This window comes from Panthera leo, chromosome B1 (assembly GCF_018350215.1).
Source record: "Panthera leo isolate Ple1 chromosome B1, P.leo_Ple1_pat1.1, whole genome shotgun sequence".
Classification (NCBI taxonomy): Eukaryota; Metazoa; Chordata; class Mammalia; order Carnivora; family Felidae; genus Panthera; species Panthera leo.
Window position 1 is genome coordinate 44,780,650 of NC_056682.1, and position 22,443 is coordinate 44,803,092.

Sequence of the window (22,443 nt, forward strand, 5' to 3'; positions counted from 1 at the left end):
TTGATTTTGGTAATTCCTAAAATGCCAACATTTCCTTTTCTTGCCTTTAGAAGTTCAGAATTGCTCTCTCATCCACAGTGTGGCTTTGGCTGCATCTGGGACTTAAGGGAAGTCCTCCCCTGAAGCCAGGCTGGCACAATGTCAAGTGATGGGCACAGCTGCTACCTGTTGCTTCCAATGCCCCGCTCCTGTTAATACTCACTCGTTACACAGGGTCATAAAAAATAAATCTTTTAATTGCTTTGTAATTGGCACAGATGGTATAATTCAAACTCACATTTTTATTTACTAGACTCTGAGACATGTTATAGCTCTGACTGAAACAGTGCAGGAATCATAATGGTTTAAGTTTTACAAAATTACATTCAGCAACAGCAGCATCATGTTCTGAAAGTTATTTCATAAAATGAAGACTGGGGCTTGAATAAATAAGGAAAAAAACATCTAGAAAATAAACCACCCAGACGGAAGTCATCTGTTATGGATATCTGAGAATTGTGCTTTCTGGTGTTTGAAGACCTTGCTGCTACTTTATTAACAATCAAGAAGTTGCCAAATTCTGGCTTATATATATAGCAGGGCAGTGGGGACGAGGAAGGGCTTTAGAGGTGCCTGGAAAATGCTCTGCAGGAACAGGAACCTCAAAGCCAGGTCTTGTTGGAACTGTGGGCCTGAAATGGCCTTAAAGGAGTTTCTGGGGAGCTACACTCACTGTGGGGCTGGTCTTTGAGGCTGCCTAGAGATTGAGAAGGAGTCACTGGCCTTTGAGATAAGAAATCACCATTAAGAGGATTAGAGTGGAGAACAAATCATAGCATTTAATTCTCATTGAGGACAGCCCTGTCTCTTCAGGAGGATATTCGAAAGGCCCAAGTCCCTTTAGGTTACCCCTGCAGTTTTCAGGGTCCACAGGGACCACCGAGGTAACCAAAGACATAACCTCTGATCATTGTGATTTGGGTTTGCAGCACTACCTTGAGCCAGCTCCTGAAGTTACCTGCACTGTCATTCCAGAGTAGGGACAAATATTTACTGAGTGGAGTCAAACCTGGGCGCAGAAATCACTTTGCCCCAGAGCAGCAAAGGTGATTACTCAGTAGGGGGTCTGCATGAAGGGACTTTCCATTAATGTGGATGACAAATGGGAATCCCTCTCACTTTGGTGATTATAGGCATGAGTGACCACATTTTAACCTGGGGAAGGCATTTGTGGGTTGGTTGGTGCTCCTGGGCAGGATTCAATACTGAACTCGATTCCTGGCTACTGATTTGATACCTGTTTTGCAGAAATGTCTGGATTTCTCAAACCCAATCCAAAGCCACTACCTGAAGTGAGCTTCTTATGTCAGATCCTAAGTACAACGGTTCCCATCAACACCCACAATCCTTAGCGCGCTCTCTCCAGGTCACAAGGAGAGCATGGCTGTGCTGTGACACGGGGAATACCAAAATGGAGACCAGGTAAGTGCATAGTTAGTGTTCCTGGACAGGCCCACGGGCCACGAGCCACGGCTGGCTGTGCCTGGGCTCAGTGTGCCTGGGCCACCTCCACTGGGGCCTTCAGGTCAGCCGGGGACTTGTCCAGGGCAGGTTTCTTGGAGTAATCTCGCTCTCCAAAAATGGTGCTTCCTATTCGGACATTCGTAGATCCTACTTCAATCTGTGGGAAAGAAGAGAGAGTATCAAGGGCTGAGTTTAAAATCATGCAGCAAATGCTGAAGTCCCGCCTCTCGTTCTGGCTTTGGAGGGGCTTCTATGAAGAACAAGGCTGAGGCAGCTGAAGAGGGGTGCAGGGCAGGGGTTCCCTTTGGGACAACAGCACCTCCGGGGGTGTGTTTAAGAAGTCAGGATTTCCTTGGCTGTCACAGTGACTAGGGGACATGACTGCCATGGAGTTGGGGCTGTTAAGACGTGTCACCCTGTGTGACTGAGACACAGTGGCACAACGAAGGGTTGTCTGACAGCCCACACCCCTTTCTAACGTTCCACTGTCAGAAGAAAAAACCTCCCAGTAATTGTTTGAGCACGGGACCGAATTCCAGTTCACTTATAAACACAAAGCATTTTTGCACAGTTTTGATATATATGATTTTCCGAGACTGCAACTACTAGATACACACAGTGAGGTTGACACTTTAGTTTTTAGAACTTGATCAAGTTATTTACTGTTCCAGAGCCACACACCTCTCTCAGCATATAGTTACAGCTGTTGTGAATCTACCCGTAAGATGAACTCCAGACTATTTCATTAGGACTCACTGTCACACATCCATGCCCAAACATTTATACAGTGCGATGCTTTTTTAAAAAATTACAGTTTAGGGGCCTTTGGCTGGCTCAGTCGGTACAGCGTGTGACTCTGGATCTCAGGGTCATGAGCTCCAGCCCCACAGTGAGTGTAGAGATTACTTAAAAACAAAGAAAGAAAGAAAAATAAATTAAACTATAATTTTAAAAAGTCTATTTAAAAAAAAAAATTTTTTTTAATGTTTATTTATTTTTGAGACAGAGAGAGACTGAGCATGAATGGGGGGAGGGTCAGAGAGAGGGAGACACAGAATCCGAAGCAGGCTCTAGGCTCCGAGCTGTCAGCACAGAGCCCGACGCGGGGCTCGAACTCGTGAACCACAAGATCATGACCTGAACTGAAGTCGGACACTTAACTGACTGAGCCACCCAGGTGCCCCTGAAAAGTCTATTTTTGAGAGGGCGCACGCGCGAGAGAGTGAGCCAGGGAGGGGCAGAGAGAGAGGGAGACAGGATCCAAAGCAGGCTCTGTGCTGTCAGCGCACAGCCCAGACTCACGAACCATGAGATGGCAACCTGAGCCAAAGTCGGATGCTTAACCGACTGAGCCATCCAGGTGCCCCAAAAATAAAGAAAGAAAAATAAAAATTGAGCTATAATTTTTAAAAGAGTTTATTTATTTGTTTTTAAGTAATCTCTACACCCACCATGGGGCTTGAACTCACAACCCAGAGATCGAGAGTCGCATGCTCTAGCAACTGGGCCAGCCAGGTGTCCCTTCTGATTTTTCTTTAGAATCCCCTTAGGGAATTAGATGGAGTTTAGGAGAGTTATGTGTCAGGCTGTAATTTCTATACATCTCATTTCCGAAAAGAAGGGGGTGGGGGATGTTGGGACAGTTGAGGGCCACTGCTGTTGGCTGCTCTATTGCCATGATGAGGCGTTTCAAAGCTTTCTCCAGCAAACATTGCTTTCCTGCGGCCTTTCGGGCCCTCCCCTTGGGCGGACAGGGCAAGGAGGACACTTACCGCATGCTGGAAGTCCATGGACATGCCCATACTCAGCTCAACCTGCTCAGTGGGGACGTTGAGCTTTTTACACAGCTCCTCTCGGAGGGACAGTAACGCCTAACAGAAGGACAAGTGTCACATTATTTCCTCCTGCCTTCTCCAAGGGTGTCTGAGAGTGGCTGAATCTGAACATCTCTGACAAAGACTATTGGTTCTTCGTGGTTTCAAGCCCTGTCCAAATTTCCAGAAGTTACCTAAAGTTTTTTAGCAAATGCTCCTACTTTCAAAACAGTGATCAGTCACTGGAAAGGAGGAAAAGAGCTCATTTTCTCTAGAGACTGTGTTTTAGCCAGGTTCAAGGGGAGTTGAGGAGAGTTCAGAAGAGGGTCATAATACCAGACAGGCAATATCTGGGAGGGCTTTCAACTTTATTACAACAGCCAGCCCTGCAACAGCATTTTGTTCAGATGCTTCTCTAGTGCATGAGCAATCCCGCCATCCTTGGACCCCAGTACCTGGAAATCTGGGTTTGGTCCTTGACTAAGATCATGTCCAAAGCTTCCTATGGTCATCAGCCCCACGAACTCCAGGCTGGGGCACTTGGCATTTATGTGTTCCACCATGGCTACTGTCTCTGAAGGCAAAAGGCCATGTTTACCTTCACAAAAAGAAACAGAAGACACTTGTACCAAAATGTTTTAAGTAGCCAGAGGAAGGCTCAGTTTCCATCCCTTCCTTGTAACAGAGGAGGTGACTCTCGGACAAGAGGACTTCTTAAAAAACACATATCCTCAAGTCCTAAAGAGTAACCTAATTTTTGAGGTCTTTGTCTGTGTTGCTTCCCTTCTGAATAATAACCATCTGAATCTCAGTGATATGAGCCGAGAACAGCTAGAGTACAGGGAAAAGAAAAAACACTGCTTTTCTTGGGACACCAACAAGACTCACACTGCCAAACACCAGATTTATCTGAGGATTCTTTTCCTAGGTCTGGTATTTCTACAGTTTCGTTAATTTATTAGAATTGTAAACATTTTAAATTATTACTTTTTTAAATGTTTGTTTATTTATTTATTTATTTATTTATTTATTTAGACAGAGAGTGCAAGTGGGGGAGGGACAGAGAGAGAGAGAGAGAGAGAGAGAGAGAGAGAGAGAGAATCCCAAGCAGGCTCCATGCTGTCAGCACAGAGCCTGATGAAGATTATGACTTGAGGCAAAATCAAGAGTCAGACTCTCAATCGACTAAGCCACCCAGGTGCCCCAAGACTGTAAACATTTAAAAATAAAGTATCTATCACACGGGTTTCACTATATATTTTCAAAATTTAATTGAACTTGCCAATTAACAACTAGAGGAGGAATCTGCAGCAAATGATTATTTGTTATGCAGTTATAAGGAATATTGATATCCTCTTTCCCTCATTTATCAAATGGAGATGCTAAGAACATTCACTTTAATCTTTAACTACAGCAAATTATAGCTAATTACCAAGAAATGATGTCACAGACTTGACCTGAAGTCAATTTCAGATTTACCTATATTGGTAATGTAAGATATAATCTAGGTATGTGTAGAAATAATGACAATTATTAAAATTTACAGAACACTTCTCTGCCAGGTACACATGCCAAGTCCTAAGAGCCTTTCACTTAATACAGTAACTATGAAGTAATAAGTACTCTTACTATCCCCCTTCTACAGATGAGGAAACTGAGGCACAGGAAAGCTAAGTACCTTTTCCAAGGTCATACAACTAGAAACTGTGCAACTGGGATTTCAGTCCGGGAAGCCTGACCTGAGGGCCCATCTAGAAAATAGTCTTGGCACTGTGCTCCTTCATATTACGGTTTGATGAACACTGGTCTGATGGTCGTAAGCAAACGACTAATCTGTAAACACTCAATCAAGTGGCTAACAAGTGAGATGGGTGGGGTTCTATGCCAACAGCTTTGCCCGCATTAAGACTTATAATCCTTACAACACCCTCTGAAGTAGGCATCATTATGACAGCACTGTCCACCAGGGAAACTGAGGTACAGAGAGGCTAGGTAACTAACCCACAGTTATGACGGACAGTGCTGGAGGTCAAACCCAAGATCTGATTTCAAAGCTCCTGTTCTGTTCACTAGGTTACAACGTTAACGCAAGCCCCTTGAAGGTATTCATTAACGGGTGCTCACGGGATTTTCTTCTGTTCCCTCCCAAGATAATGCTAAGTAAATTTTTTTTAACACTGGAGAAGTGTTATACAGGTAACTATGCCATCTCTTTTAGGAGTGATGGTGACTTTTGGGAATTTTCTGGAAATCAAAATCACAATCCCCTTCCTGACTTGTCCAATTTTGGGCCACCAAAAAATTAAGAAATAACAACCCATGATGTTATGAAAGAATTATATGTGGATGGGCTTAGATGTCACTGTGCCTTCTAGATCCTACTTACAGGCATGAAACGTCTTACTTACAGGCCCATGATTTCCTTCTATAACCTTAGCTATCAGATACTTAGGCCTGCCATTCTTGCTGACCTTCAACCATCCTAAGGGAAGAAAAATCTATAGTTAGGTCTGGTCACTTACTCTCCTCTCCACTGGTGTTAACCTGGACCATAACCTTTAACCTTTCAGGAGAACCTTTTTTCTGCCATGAACTGTTCACTTTGTCTGCCAACTTCACAGAATCCACTGTTTCCAGCATGAAGAGATTGGGCACAGCTGTAATGAGAAAGAGGCAAGGTAATTCTCTACTTGTCCCAGTGTGGCAAGCAACGCGCAACCAATATTTGACTTGGCAGATGGGAAGACAGTTTTCCAGAAAAAGAACAAGACAGTTAAGTCTCAGTTCTGCTAAGACTCACGTGACAGTTTTACTAGATGTGAGTTCGGATGTCGGCCCATTGCTATCTAATCAGAGAAGACGAACAGGGGGAACGCTGACGCACCACAATCCGGCAGCATGCCAACTCTAAGAGCTTCCTGAGGGTCGGGAATTGCAGAGATTCCTAATAGCAGGCTTGATCTGACTAAATCGCAGCTCACACAGCGAGAAACAGGTCAAGATGACAATAAAGAGAGGATAACCAATGGAGGCCAAAGTGCTTCCCTGGCATGCTAACACCATGTTCTTAAACTGCGCTGGGGGTGCTCTCATTCAACAAGGACATCAGAATGACCTCAATACGGAGAGCTAAGGGAGATGCTGACGTCATCAAAGCCATCTTCTTTTCCAGAGATGCATGTGAAATGAAGTATTAGTCTTGCCCAGGTAAAGAACGACAAAGACAGAAGCAGCATCAGCAGCTTGCATTTATAAACACTGAAATCCCCCAGGCAATTTGCTAACTGTTGTATATGCATGATTTCTTTTTAATCTTTTTCTTATTTTTTTTTTATTTTTTAAAAATATTTTATTTTATTCTATTATTTAACTTTTTTAAATGTTTATTTATTTTGAGAGAGAGAGAGATAATGAGCAGGGGAGGGGCAGAGAGAGAGGGAGAGAGAACCCCAAGCAGGCTCTATGCTGCCAACGCAGACCCCGATGGAGGGTTCGAACTCATGAACCATGAGATCATGACCTGAGCTGAAATCAAGTCAGCCACTTAACTGACTAAGTCATCCTGGCCTCCTAAAAGATTTTATTTTTAAGTAATCTCCACACCCAACGTGGGGCTCAAACTCACAACCCTGAGATCAAGAGTCACATGCTCCTGTGACTGAGCCAGCCACGCGCCCATTTCTTTTTAATCTTTATCATGGTTCATGAAACACTATTATTACCTCCATCTTACAGATGGGGAAACTGAGGCTCAGAAAGGATAAAGTTTATTCCAGTTCACAAAATTAACAAATATTAGAGCTGTGACTTGAAATGATGGCAAACTGACTCCATATTCTTCATACTGAATTTGAGTTCAGGCTACTTCACTTAAAAACTTACATATATTTTAAAAAACAGACTGAAAGTACGCATGCTTGATGTTGGAAAAAAAAAAAAAAAAAGAAGAAGCAATATAGAAGTAAAAGCAATATATGCAGTAAAAACTCCAAGCCTCTCACCCTAGAAACTATCACTATTACTGCTAGGATAAGGATTCTTCCAGATCTATTTTAGTGTATTTCCATCCAAACGAACACACACACACACACACACACACACACACACACACACTCCCCAGACATAGAATTTCCTGTTATTTTTTGAAATAACATACAAATTGGCTCCTACTAAATGTTTTATGGGTTGCTTGCTTCCAGTTAGCAATACATGTTGGAGATTGTTTACATCAGTACCATAAATCCACCTGTACTTTTAACAACTGCATCTTTCCACAGAACAGATGATCACAATTTATTTAACATTGTTCTTGTTAATGGACATTGTTTCTTTTTTACTATAGACCCAAAGCTTACACACAGGCCTTTGCGCACATATACATGTTGCTATAGGCTGCATGAGTCCGAGAATTGAAATTACTAGTTAAAAGAGGAAGCACAATTTAAATTGTATTGGATATGAGAAATTCAAAAAAGCCCTACCATTTTAGAGTCCTCCTGGCAAAATGTGGAGTGCTCACGTACTCATGCTCTCAAAACATTGCATGTTAGCAGCTTTTTAATTTTTTTGCAAACCTGACTGGTGAAAGGTAGAATTTTTTATTGTGTTTTGCATTTCTCTTACTGAGGTTAAGCATTTTTCACTTGATTCCTGGATTTGTATTTTTTATCCTTGTAAATGACCCGTTCGTTTTTCCCTATGTTTTTCTCATTGATTAAAAATATATACACATGTTTCTTTATGCATTATGGACATTAACCTCTTTTGCTTTTAAAAACTATTATTTTAATACCAATCTGTGCTTTCTTTTTGCTTTAATTTTTGTGTAAGCAAATGTGCTAGTTGTTTCTTTTATGGTTTCCAGACTTTATGCTTTATTTAGAAAGGCCTTTCACCAGCTTGAAAAAATAAAAATATTTTCCTATGTTTTCTTCTAATACTTGTTTATTTTTAAAGTTTATTTATTTATTTTGAGAGAGAGAGGGAGAGAGAGAGGAGGTGCGTGTGAGTGCGCAAGCCCTGGAGGGGCAGAGAGAGGGGGAGAGAGAATCCCAGGCAGGCTCTACACTGTCAGGGCAGAGCCCAATGAGGGGCTTGATTTCATGAACCATGAGATCACGACCTGAGCCTAAATCAAGAGTTGGACACTTAACCGCCTGAGCCACCCAGGTGCCCCTCTTCTAACACTTTCAGGGTTTTGATTTTTCACATTAGGATTCTTTAATCTAGCTGGAATTTACACTGTGAGGAAGGGAAGCTAATTTAATTATTTCTCAAATTAAAAAGCTGATTGTCTTGCTGCGTTTATTAAGTGTAAATAGTCTCTCTACTTGCCCCATACCTAGTGTGAAATAGCTTTTAAGAATAATGTAGTAGACTTCTGCTTCCTGACAAGATGGAGTAAGTACGGGGCCCAGAATGACCATTCCACCTGAACAACCAAATGGACAAAATGTGTGAAACATATATGAAACAATGGTTTACAAGACCTGTGTATCATAGAGTGAAACACAGTGATCTCTGAGACATGAGAAACACATGAAGTGACTGCCCCACCTCTCTTTCCTGGAGAGTTTCTAGAATGTGTTGCAGAAAAGGGGAAGAGAGGAAGAGCGTGGGCCTTAGAATGAGGACATGAGCTAAGAATATGGAAAGACTATGCAGCTAGAGTTCACAGGACAGAATTTGGGAGAGGAGAGAGCTGCATACAGAGGCATCACCGGTGATTTGAAAAGGGCTCCCCTCCAGAACTCAGCTGGGTATAGACTGGCACGTGCATCACCCAGGGCTGGGGAGGGAACTATTTGAAAAGATTAGAAGAAACAGTGCCTGATGTTCACAGAGGGCATGGAATAGTGCCTGTTTCCATCAGACAGGCTGGAACATTCAGGATTCATGGGGCACTGGCTAGAGTATACAGAGGGCCTTGCCTCAGAAATGGGGAATAATTAACCCTGAACTGAGCTCTCTCCAGTCACACCAACTAATCTTAAAAGCAAGACCTAAAAAGATCAAACTGTTCCCGAGTAACTTAACTGTGTTCCAAAAAAGCTCAAAAATATTTATAGGAATACAAAACTGACCAGCCCCCAACAAGAAAATTCATGTTTGGCTATCCTCCCCCCAAAAAAGCAGGCACTGAAAGACTCAAAGAAGCAGAAAATATGATATATTAAATCAATCTATTGAAACTGTTCCAGACTGTCAAAGATGATAGAATCAGTAGACAGCACATTAAAAGTTACCATAACTGTGTGCCATCTATTAAAAAATAGAGAGAGACAGGGAAGATATTAAAAAAAGACCCAAATTGAACTTCTAGCATGAAAACCACATGTAGGAGATGGAAAATCCACTGATGGAATTAATGGCAAATTAGACAATGCTAAAGAAGATCAGTTACTTTGAAGATATTATCCAAAATGAAACAGAAAAAAAATCATAAAAATTAAAAGGGCATTAGTGAGCTGCCGAAACACCTCAAGCAGACGAACAGGTAACCGGAGTCCCCAAAGGAGAAGAGAAGTTGTGGTGGGGAGGGAGTGGGGAGGCAGAACATATATATGAAGAAACAGTGATTGAAAATATTCTAAACTTGACGAGAACTATAAACTCCAGATCCAAGAAGCTCCATGAACCCCAAGCACAAGAAATGTGGAAAATATTACACCAGGAAACATCATCATCAAATTGCTCAAAACCAGTGATCATGAGAAAATCTTGTAAATAGCTAGAAGAAAAAAAAACACGTTACATACAGAGGAACCAAGATAAAGATGACATCCTATTTCTCACTGGAAACAATGTAAGTGAAGAGAGTGGAGTGACATCTTTAAAGTCCTGAAAGAAAAAACCGTCAAGCTGGAATTCTATAGCTAGCAAACATTTCTCTGAAAAATAAAGGTGAAGGTGCAAACAGTTCAACGGACAAGAATGAAGTTGCACCTCCCTCTTCCTTAGGCTATACATAAAAATGAATTCAAAAAATCCCAAAAGTGAGAGCTAACACTATAAAACTCTTAGAAGAAAACAGGAGTAAATCTTGGTGACCTTGGGGGCACCTGGTTGGCTCAGCTGGTAAAGCATGTGATTCCTGATCTCTGGGTCGTGACTTCAAGCCCCACATGGGGCATAGAGATTATTAAAAAAAAAAAATCTCTGTGACCTTGGATTTCCTAGCTATAACACCAAAAGCACATGCCACACACACAAAAAAGAGACAAAGTACACTAAATGTACTTTAAAATGTCCATTTTACATTAAAGTGTACATGAAAATGAAAAATTTCTGTGCTACAAATGATACCATAAAGAAAGTCAAAAGACAATCCATGGAATGGGAGAAAAAAATCTGCAAATGATATATATCATAAAGGCCTGGTACCTAGGATATATAAAGAACTTTTACAACTCAATAATAAAAAAACCCAATTAGGGGCGCCTGGGTGGCTCAGTCGGTTAAGTGTCTGACTTCGGCTCAGGTCGTGATCTCGCGGTCCGTGAGTTCAAGCCCCGCGTCAGGCTCTGCGCTGACTGCTCAGAGCCTGGAGCCTGTTTCGGATTCTGTGTCTCCCTCTCTCTCTGACCCTCCCCCGTTCATGCTCTGTCTCTCTCTGTCTCAAAAATAAATAAACGTTAAAAAAAAAAAAATTAAAAAAAAAAAACCCAATTAAAAAATACACAAAGGATTTGAATAAACATTTCTCCAAAGAAGATGCACAAATGCCAATAAGCACATGTTCAACTTCATTCGTCATTAGGGGAATGCAAATCAAAACCACAATGAGAAACCATTTCACAAATTTTTTTATTATTCCAGCTGATCTCCTTTGCTGACTTATTAGCTATAATTCTCTGTGTTATTGGTTGCTTTATTTTATTTTTTAAATAAGTTCTACATCCAATCTACACCTTGAGATCAAGTCATGTGCTCTACTGACTGAGCCAGACAGGCGCCCCTAATGGTTGCTTTAAAGTTGAACTTATGCATAGTCTACCTTAAAGTGGTGTTATACTACTTCATATATAGTTTAAGAACCTTATAATTGTGTACTTCTATTTCTTAACTTTCCATTCTGTATGCTATTGTTGCAATGCATTTTGACTTTTTCATATGTTATAAATCCCACAATACATAATTATTTTTGTTTATATAACATATACTAATAAAACAATAGATAAAAATTATTGAAACTAAAAGTAGTTCTTTGAGAAGACTGATAAAACTGATAAACCTCTAGCCAGATGGATTAGGGGAAAAAAAAAAGAGAAGACACACATTACCAACATCAGGAATCAGCTGACATCACTACAGAGCCTACAGATATTAAAAGGATAATAAAGGAATATTACAAACAACCTAATGCTCACAAATTCATTATTTTTTTTATTGCTTATTTATTTTTGAGAGAAAGAGAGAGTGCAAGAGTGTGGGAGAGGGGCAGAGAGAGAGGGAGACACAGAATCCGAAGCAGGCTCTAGGAACTGAGCTGTCAGCACAGAGCCCAGCATGGGGCTCGAACTCCCAAACTGCGAGACCATAACCTGAACTGAAGTCGGATGCTTAACCAACTGAGCCATCCAGGTGCCCTATTAAATTCATTACTCTAGATGAAATGGACAAACTCCTTGAACCTTGAAAGCTCACCCAAGAAAAATCAGATTATATGAATAGTCTTAAATCTATTAATAAAATTGAAACTACAGTTAAAAACCTTCCCACAAAGAAACTCCAGGATTCACTGGTGAATTCTACTAAGCAGTTAGGAAAGAGACAATACCAATTCCACACAAACTCTACGAAAAGACTGAAGGGTTGGGAATACTTCCCAACTCATTCTATGAGGACAGCATTATCCTGTTATCAAATCTACAAAAAGATATTATAAGAAAGGAAAACTACAGACCAATGTCCTTTGTGACTATAGATGCATACACTTTTTTTTAAGTTTAGTTATTCGTTTTTGAGAGAGAGCAAGAGAGGGGCAAAGAGAGGGAGAGAGGGAGAGAGGGAGAGAGGAGAATCCCAAACAGACTCCACACTGTCAGCACAGAACCCAATTCTGGGCTTGAACCCATGAACCATGAGTTCATGACCTGAGCCAAAACCAAGAGTTGGGTGCTTAACTGACTGAGCCACCCAGGCGCCCCTAGATGCAAACATTCTAAACAAACTTAACAAATCAAATGCAACATTATAGTAAAAGGATAATACTGCATGACCAAGTGAGCTCATCCCTAGTAATATAGGAGTGGTTTAACAATAGAAAATCAATAAATGTAATTCAACATGTTAATAAACTGAAAGAGAAAAACTGTAGGATCATTTCAATGGATGCAGTAAAAGCATTTGACAAAATCTAACATCTACTCTTGATAAAGCCTCTCAGCAAATTAGGATTAGAAGCGAAATTTCTCCTTCTGATAAAGCACATCATGAAAAACATGCGTGTACACTCTTAGCCCTTCTACTCAACATCGTATTGAAGGTATTAGCTAGTATAATATGGCAAGAAAAAGAAATAAAAGGCATCCAGATTGGAAAGGAAGAAGTAAATTGTCTTTGTTCATAGATAACATAATTGTCTACATAGAAAATTATATGCAATCTGCAAAAAAAGCTACTAGAATAAGTGAGTTTAACAAAGTTGCAGTATACAAGAGGAATATACAAAAATCAACTGTATTATATATTAGCAACACACAATCAGAAATTAAACAGAATCAATAACAGTATAATAGATAGCATCAAAATATAAGAAAAACAAAGATATAAATCAGAAAAAAGATGAAGAAAACCTGCACAATGAAAACTACAAAATATTACTGAGAGAAAATAAAGAAGACCTAAAGAACTACTGAGCTGTACCTTGTTAATGTGTTGGGAGGTTCAATATTTTTAGTATGTCATTGTTCCCCATATTGATCTATAGATTCAATACAATCCTAATTCAAATACCTGGCAGGGCTTTTGATATATAATAAATATATATATATATACACACACACACACACATATATTTATACATGTATATATATTTATATATGTATATATATTTATATATGTATATATATTTATATATAAAAACATATGTATATAACATACATAACATATATTTATATATATAAAACATATATATAACATATATATAACATACATATATATAACATATATATATATATAAAACAAATATATATATATTTGGTAGAAATGGACAAATTGGTTTATATAGAAATGGGGAGGATCTAGAATAGCCAAAATGACTTTGAAAAAGAACAAAGCTGGGGGCTAACAGTACTCCATTTTAAGAATTATTATAAAGCTCCATGAATCAAAATATCATGCTTTCAGTGTAAAAGTAGATAAGTAGATCAGTGGAACAGAGTAGATAGTCTAGCAATAAACTCACAGATAATCGATTTTTGATAAAGGTACAAAGGAATGCAATGGAAAAAGGACGGACTTTCCAACAAGTAGTGTTGGAACAATTAGATATTTATATGCAAAAAAAAACCCCAGAAAACCAAAAGAACTTGGAATCATACCTTGCACCACATACAAAATTAACTCAAAGTGAATAATGAAGCTTAATATAAAACTGAACACTATAGAACTGCTAAGAGAAAATCTGTGACTTGAACCATAGAGAAATATTTTTTAGACACAACACCAAAAGCACAGTATTGATAAACTGGGCTTCGTTAAATTAGAAACTTGGGCCCTTCAAAAAACACTGTTAAGAGAAGGAAAAGACAAGCAACAGAGTGGAAGAAAACACTTGCAAAGCATGTATCTGATAAAGGACTAGTCAGAATATATAAAGAATTCTCTTGTCTTAAAAGTAAAAAAATCCAATTAGAAAATGGCAAAAGACTTCAACAGACACTTCACCAAAGAAGATAAACAGATGCAACCATGTGAAAAGATGTTCAACATCATAAGCCATTAAGGTAATGCAAGGACACTACCACATACCTACTAGAACGGCTAAAATTAAAAGACTGTGTTAAGTGTGGGCAAAGATGTGGAAGAACTTGAGCACTGCTTGTGGGAATGTACGACGGCACATCCACTTTGGAGGATGGCTTGGCAGTTTCTTAGAAAGTTAAACATACATGATGATGGGTACAGGGTTTCAGTTTTGAGAGAGGAAAACAGTTCTAGAGGATAGAAAGTAGTGATGGCTGCAAACAATATGAATGTACTTAATGCCTTTAATCTGAATACTTAAAAATAGTTAAAGGTGATAAATTTTATGTTATGTGTACTTTCTCAGAATTAAAAAAAAAATTAAACATATACTTATTGTGAGATTCAGCCATTCTACTCCTAGGTATTTATTTTAAGAGATAAGAAGAAGTCCATATGGGGTGCCTGGGTGGCTCAGTTGGTTAAGCGTCTGACTTCAGTTCAGGTCATGATCTTATGGTTCATGGATTCAAGCCCTGCGTTGGGGTCTGTGCTGACAGCTCTCAGCTTGGAGCCTGCTTGAGATTCTGCGTCTCCCTCTCTGCCTTTCCCCTGCTCGTGCTCTGTGTCTTTCTTCTTCTCTCTCTCAAAAATAAATATTAAAAAAAAAAAAAGAGTCCATACAAAGATGTTCATAGCAGCTTTTTTTCCGTCACTGCCATAACAATTTTATTTGTCATGGCCCCACATTAGAAGCAACCCAAATGTCCATCAGTAGGTGAATGGATAAAGCAATAAAAAGGAGTGAACTACTGATACACAAATCAACATGATGAACCTCAAAATAATTATGCTGAGTGGAAGAAGTCAGACAAAAAAAAAGTACATACTTTATATTTCCATTTATATAAAACTCTTAGCAAGGTAAACTAATCTACAGTGACAGAAAGCAGGGTAAGTAGTGCTGAAGAAGGGGAGTGGGGAGGAGCGGAAAGAAGGGGTTATTACAAAGGGCATGAGGAATCTTTTTGGGGTGATGGATGTGTTCACTATTTTGACTGTGGTGATGGTTTTACAAGTACAAACATACGTCAAAACTAATCAAATTGTGCCCTTTAAATATATACAATTTACTACAGGTCAATTATACTTCAATAAAGCTGCTTAAAAAAAATACAGGTTATTTTAGAAACCTTGAGAGAAATAAGTATTCAGTCCCTCAGACAGATCTCCACATGTCATTGTCATATGGTTAAGTTCTTTTGTAGTTAATTCTTAATTGTACTTTACTGTATATTGTGTTTTATATACAATATATACAATATATACTGTATTTGATTTACTGTATATTATTATATTTTATTTACCATAGTCTTACATCCAGAGGGAAAAGGAGAAAAATGTCTCCCTTGCCCACTTAATAATTTTATGGGATACAATTCCTTATAATTTATTTGGAAGACCACCAAATGATACCTAACACAAAGTAGGGTAGGTTTCCAAGTACATACGACCCAGTCAATGGTGAATTCATTCTATTCTTGGTATGAGGCTTTTTCCTTATACTAAGCACTAACATTTCTTTCTCCCAAAACTCCAAAACACAAACGGTGAATTAGGACTATTCTAAAAGCTGTTCTCTTTTCCACAGAAAGTAGTATAAGTAGTATGACAGAGAAATTTTGTCTTCATGTTTAGAATTTGATCTTACCCATCAATTTGTTGACATTTTGTTTCTGTAGGTGGCCAATGAAGTGCCATTTGATCTCAGGACACGAAGACAGAATCTGAAGGAAAAAAGGTAACCATGTCTGACTCAGAATTTATGAAGGCCATGCCGGCTCAAATACCTTACACACTCCCTTCTGACTTTTCATGTCTATGCAATAAACTGCTATCACCTTCTTCAGCTGGGCTCCTAAGGATACTACTACCTAAGGCTTCTGCTCTGTTCCTCTTCCTTATTCCCATCAGCTCCCTCTATCTTTTAGATATCATCCATTAAGGGCGAACTGATTATGGGGCACCTGGCTGGCTCAGTTGGTAGAGCATGCGACTTGTGATCTCAGGGTCATGAGTTCAAACCCCATGGTGGGTGTGGAGACTTCTTTAAAAAACAAAAAATTAAAAAAACCCCAAGAAAGATGAACTGAGTAAAGCTTTCCAATCTCAGAGGATCCAGGATTACAGCAAGCTCCTAAATTACCATATCCAAAAAGCTGCAAAGGAGATGACTATAGTCTTAGTTTTAATAAAGAAAGAAAATCTAGCTGAGATTTATTTGGAGCTTGAGGTGAATGGAGACATTTCTACTGCCAGTCAACCTTGCTATAAAACCCACCACCAACAAGGGTCTAACTTTCAACTGCGGAACCAAGATTAGATGCAAACTCAAGAATTCAGATATTCACTTACTTTGGGATTTGATGCTTTTTCTAGCAGTTCTTGAACCTGAAGGGTAAAAACAGAACAAGTGAGAAGCCTGGCAATCACAACTCTTCCAAAGGGAGTTTGGAAAAGGGATCTTACGTAGTTCTCCCCGAAAGTGCGCTGGCCATGACTGTAGGCTTCAATCACCATATCTGCAGGTTTGGTTTTGCTGACTGCTACCAGTCGGGGCTGGATGGCTGGGAGATCCTGCCAAGAGAGAAAGAGCCCAGTGGGTGAACGTTTAGGAATATTATTCCAGTGAGTTCTATAAGATAGACCCTGTAGGATCAGTTGGCATAGGTCTTAACTTGACATTTGGTAAGCTCCATTATTCTTACACTGGAGGGGGGACCAGTATCAAATAATGTTGATCAAATGTCTTTCAAATGCATGGCATCCAAATCTAATATGGTAGCTACTTTAATACCTAGTAAAACACAGTTCTCTCTCAGGAGACCTGGGAAGGTAAGTAAAAGCAGTATTTCTTTAAAATGTGGTCTTTGACCAACTGCATCAGCATCATCTGGGTACCACTCCAGACTTACTGACTCTGAATCTTTGGGGCTGGAGTCTAAGAATTTCCTTTTTTTTTAAATTTGAGAGAGAGCACAAGTGGGGGAGGAGGGTTAGAAGGACACAGAGAGAATCTTAAGCAGGTCCCATGCCCAGCATGGAGCCTGATGTGGGACTCGATCCTATGACCCTGGGATTATGACTGGAGCTGAAATCAAGAGTCGGACTCTCAACCGACTGAGTCACCCAGGCGCCCCTGAGAATCTCCTTTTTAAACAAACTCTTCGGATGATGCTCTTGCATGCCAACGTTGGAGGTTTAAGAATCAGTTTGTTAAGGGAAGGCATTACTCTCTGACTAGAGGGGATACCACTTCTGGCTTCTGAAACCCCAAGATTAAATTTTGGAAACTCATTCTGGTCCTGGTATATTCAATAATATTGCGCCCCCCCCTCCCCCCCCCCCCCCCCCGCCAAAAGTGGCCTGTGTAGGGTAGCTATGTAATTTATTGTTCAATCTAATTAAGAACCAGCAGCAGAACTGAGGCAGGGACACCACAAACTCTGGACTGAGGGTTAGGCCCATATGACCCTCTTACGGCCATCACGTAAAGAGCAGGGCTTCCCTGAACTCTGCTGCAACCAAATCTATACAGAGGCAACAAGAGATCCACCTATCCTCACATAGCTCAGTTTTCACAGAGCCAATGATCCTCTGCAATTTTTACAGAATCACTGTATTTTCAAAGGCTCTAAAGATTCAGATCCATTAGCAAAAAGTTTCAGCTTCCTTCTGAGGGATGATGCATCACCAGCCTTTTATGAGACCATGTCATAGCTCCTAGGATTACATTGACGAATTGATGACTTCCAGAGAGAAAAGTGGAACAGGAGGCCCATCCACCTGTGGAGTTTTGCTGGGAGAACTTCCCAGAGTGATGTTTATTAGGGACATCCCTAGCTTTCCTTGGAGAATCGCCGAGAATCATAGAACATTAATGCCAAGGGTGGGCTGAAAAGGCAGTCAGAGCTCATTCCGTTGCCTATCCAGGTGAGGAAACTCCCGGCCAGAGCAGTGGAGTGACTTAGTTCAAGGTAAGCCAAGGAAAGACTACACTGATATAGATCTTCTGTCTCCAGAAGAGCATTCTGAGTTCTGACACCATAAATGCTTGATGGGAGAAACTCTGACCTCTCTGTTCAGTTGTGTTTCACTCCACACCATTGGCTTAAACTTGCAGTGAGGGGGAGCAGACACTGACCCTTGATCTAATGAAATTCCCAGAGGAGACAAAATACATTAGAAGGGGGGGGGGGGGGAGGGAATCTCCCTCTAGACTGCTTGGGATTGGATGTCAGCTCCCCTCGAGTCCAAACGTGCCATGCAGCTCTGGGGTCTTCAGAACCCGGCCCGTCCACCGTCTCTTTCACCTCCGGGTGGAGCCGACTGTTCCTGAGCACCTACTAGCAGTCAGACGCTGCCACACACGTGATCTGGGGATCTGGCCTCCTCTGGGTGCTCCTGTAGTAGACGTCTCCTCTTGTAGCCTCTGGGCACGGGACTGGCGCTGCTCCTGTCCGCTAAGGCTGTTGGCCACGACACGAGGTGGGACGGGCAATGGTCGCGCTGCTGGGGGACTGGTCATCTTCCCGGGTAGTGGATACCTTCTGCTCCAACTAAGCCAACCTCCAGAAAACCTGACAGACTCACGGCGAGGTGGCTGAGGACACCCTTCGCTAAGCGTTTTGGGGGCTCTGCAACCCGAGCCAAGGCGGAAGGACGGCTCCCGCCCCTCCGGGAGACCCCTCTGCGTCACCGTGACGACCCATTCCCACGCAGGTGTTTCCCCCTCCTCAAAGCAGCCGCCCACCGTCCCCACGCTGTCCCCTTCCTCACCCGCGGCCGCCGCGCCACCGCCTGCTGCACGCGCTCGTTCACTGCCCGAAGTGCGAACCCGACTCCCAGCTCCGCCGACATGCTGCCAGCTCTCCACATCCCCCGGGACAAACGCAGAGCCCCAGACCCGGGAGCCCCCCACAGGCAGAGACCACCTTCCGGTCCCGCCCAGTTCACGTCTGGTGTGACCCAATCGCAGCTCACCACTGAGTCGTCTCACCCAATCCACACCGGGCAGCGCGGGGGCGGGACGGGGGCAGTGTGGCGGGAGGCCCCACCCCGCCGCGGCGGCCATCTTGGGGAGGTCGTCCCGGGCCTTACTGGGGACAGCCTGGCCCCGCTCTGGAGGCGGCGCTCCGGAGGCGGGGGGTGGGTGTGGGGTGGGTGTGGGGAGGCCGGCCTGACGTGGTTCCGGTGCCCCCTCGCAAGCCTTGCCAGTCCTCCTGCCTGAGCCACGGTCCCCGTCCCCGCGGGAGCTTCTTGACGCAAAAAACGCGGCCTGTTCCGGGGTCCTGGTTCCTTTCTTAAAAGACCCACATTTTTGCCGGTCCCTGGCGTTGAGAGAGCTGTGAGCTAAGATTCCTGTGCGCGGGGACCAGGGTTCGAAGCTGCTAGAGCCGGAGACATGGCTGCTCAGATGAGGCTCGTGAGGAACCCTTAAGAGACAGAAAACAGTTTCTGAAGGAAACGGCACGATTCAATTATATGGCTATTCTTGTCATCCTTGTGACCAGTGCTGTCAAATAGCAATATGATGCGATCCACACATGTATTCAAAGAATTACCAATAGGCGCAGAAAAAGTAAGACATTTTAATGAATACTTTAAACACCACGTTAAAACCCAGTACCTCCAAGGTAAGGTTTCGGTATGTAACCAATAGGGAACCTTACTGAGATCTTTTTAAGCGTACGTAATTTACAAAACCCGGTGCAGAGTTTTGACTTACCGCATGCCCCAGTTCGGGCTATCCATTATTTCAAGAGATTGGTGACCACCTGCGGTAGCGCTGCCTTATCAGAGGGCACAGGTGGCCTTGGACCGCCTAGCATGAGCTCCGCACACATTTAGTCCAGTCTTGAGTGTCCTTATGTGTCCAGCTCTCGGCAGTGTGAAGGTCATAAACATGGCGAGGAGCCAAACAATGTAAAGGCTAACACAGTAAAATACGAGGTTTAATAGATGGTGAAATAGTAGGTGCTGTGGGTGGGTAGAGAGAATTCTGTTACGGAAAGTGCTTTTGGCTGTACTGTTTAAAGATTCTCAAACGTTTCAACTGGATGGAGTGGGACGCTATTATGTTGGAGAAAGGGCCAAAGTGCGTCCCCCAGGTTGTCTTGGGGTGACCGGGCTTACTTCAAATCTTCAGGAAATAAAGGGCAATATTCTTTCTTCTATTACCATCTCCCCAGACCCCAGGAACTGAGATAAAATTTCATATGTTGTGTTCCGGAAAATCACTTTGAGCAGAACCGAGGGTACTTGCCATCAAGAACTACTTTGGGGGAAGTTTCTGTTTACAGGTAACTGGGGGTATCTGTAAATTAGGGTTGTCAAAATGGCTCTGGACTTGATAATTTCTACTCCTGACAAAATGATAAAAATTTTAAAAATGACTAGAATAATTATTCATGGTGTGTATATAATAGACCTTTGCTCTAGAGAGATGGAGTTGAAAGGTCTGGGGCTAGGCAGCGGTCACTGGTGAAACAAAAGGGATTACAGTGATGGAGATCATGTTGAAGAGATGTATAGAGGAAGCATTGGGTGAACCTGACATAAAGTGACACGCTATTTGGAAAACATTTAAAAAACCATAAACACCTCATCAGAGCTAAAGGATGTACAATCCAGGTGATAGGTTATTACGATAACAAGTAGGAGTAACTTCATAGGTCAGGTGTCATCTTTGAATTCTAAGGTCAACCTCCCCCACCCCGGCCTCCACTGTTGAATGTGTGCATGGCTCCCAAAAAGGCATCAGGAGAGTGATTTGAACTTTCAAGTTAATAAGGATAGTGGTGCCAAGATTGGGTAGTGGTGGCACAGGATTGACACACCGAATTTTGGTTTCATTGTTGAACTGGCATCTTGGATAAGTTACTGAAGTTCTTAGTTTTTCTTTTATAAAATGGAGTCACAATCTCCTTCAGAGCTGCAGGGGGGATCAATCAAGATAACGTGTTAACACCCTTAGTAGAGTGCTCTGCCAAAGCGAGTGCAAAAACGTTCAACACATGTGAGTTCCCCCACCCTTCTTATCTATTCAGTCAACATTTATTGAGGCATTTCTCTGTAAAGGTACCTTTGGGGAGACCAGGATGAGTAAGACAGGCTTTACTACGGATTCATTTCTAAGATGCTTTTCATCGCTAACCTTCTATAACTCTACGGAAATAAATGGAAGTAAAGGCAAAAAGATCAAGGTGACCCCGGTCTCATCATTTCACATTTTCCAATTTCTTTACTTCTTAGCTATGCTTTTGAATGCATTGTATTCCACTTTTTTCTCCTGGTTTTCCTTTTTAATTTCTTCTCTTCCTCTTTCTGGGACATCAACCATGTAATTTATTTAACCTTTCATTCTTCCCTACCACCTAATCCTTAAAAAATGGAAGTCCACAATCACATCATCACCAGCAACTGTCTTTACATTGCTCTGACAGTTTGCAAGGATAAAGGGGAGAAGAGAAAGATTAAAAAAGCCAAATACCCAGAGGAACAGATTATATAATTTTATAAAAATCTAGTATACTTATTCATCCTAAAGGCCATCAAGTGTTTAAAACATTCACCTCTATAGTCTGAGGCCCTGAATTATGGGAAATGCATTCATGGATTTTAAAACTGTTTCCTTCTGTGCGTACTGTGATTCTATCGGGGATAAAAAGAGATAAAATAATAGAAAATTAATGTTGCCTGGTTACTTGGCTCTAAGGAGAAATGGAGAAATAATGTCTGTGCCCCAGTTTAAATGAATTGAGGTAGAGAAACCATGACAACAATCCCTCAGCAAACATACTGTCACATTTGGCTTTTGAAATGTGAATATAGATTCTAGAACCACAGACCTAGGGAGGACCTTTAGAGATCATTTGATCTTTCATACAGAATTAGAATGACATTTAAACCCTCCAAACAGCATAGAATCTCCCCAATTTTTGAAAAGCATCAGAGAAAATGTTATTCATGTTAATCCCTGGATTTATTTCCTATTTGCACACAACTATTTTTCTGGATTTCAAATTTTAGCCGGTCTTATCTCAAGTAGAATCTTTTAAAAAATACTTCATTCTGCAAACTAATTTCCTCTTCTCTGATCTCTGGGGAGCTAGAGGATACCTAGCCAACCATTATGCAACTTCTATGAATGTGAAGT

The 22,443-nt window shown here is 41.4% G+C and overlaps 1 protein-coding gene and 1 non-coding gene across 6 annotated transcripts; one reads left to right on the forward strand and one right to left on the reverse strand.

The window, feature by feature from the left end:
* Positions 1-217: 217 nt before the first annotated feature.
* LOC122217628 (pyridoxal phosphate binding protein) lies at positions 218-20,358 on the reverse strand. 5 transcript variants are annotated; one of them, XM_042934903.1, is made up of 8 exons: positions 20,014-20,358; positions 16,755-16,862; positions 16,641-16,676; positions 15,937-16,012; positions 5,840-5,974; positions 3,773-3,915; positions 3,276-3,374; positions 218-1,660 (listed from the first exon to the last, which is right to left on the reverse strand). In XM_042934903.1, exons 2-8 carry the CDS (start codon positions 16,803-16,805, stop codon positions 1,529-1,531), a joined length of 672 nt encoding a protein of 223 aa, XP_042790837.1. In that variant the 5' UTR covers positions 16,806-16,862; positions 20,014-20,358; the 3' UTR covers positions 218-1,528. The 5 variants fall into 5 exon arrangements, with proteins under 5 accessions (XP_042790837.1, XP_042790838.1, XP_042790836.1 ...); XM_042934904.1 differs by lacking the exon at positions 20,014-20,358 and adding an exon at positions 19,386-19,439; XM_042934902.1 differs by lacking the exon at positions 20,014-20,358 and adding an exon at positions 19,269-19,360.
* Positions 16,251-16,323, forward strand: TRNAT-UGU. The gene has a single exon. It is a non-coding gene; the product is annotated as a tRNA-Thr (tRNA).
* Positions 20,359-22,443: the final 2,085 nt, after the last annotated feature.

Bases quoted from the DNA above. Each gene is read 5' to 3' on its own strand.
- LOC122217628 (XM_042934899.1), bottom strand. From the start codon at position 19,163: ATGTGGAGAGCTGGCAGCATGTCGGCGGAGCTGGGAGTCGGGTTCGCA. The intron at 16,677-16,754 runs GTAAGATCCCTT...TTTACCCTTCAG, and splicing joins GCACTTTCGGGGAGAACTAC to GTTCAAGAACTGCTAGAAAA. The intron at 1,661-3,275 runs GTAAGTGTCCTC...TCTTTCCCACAG, and splicing joins CCATGGACTTCCAGCATGCG to ATTGAAGTAGGATCTACGAA.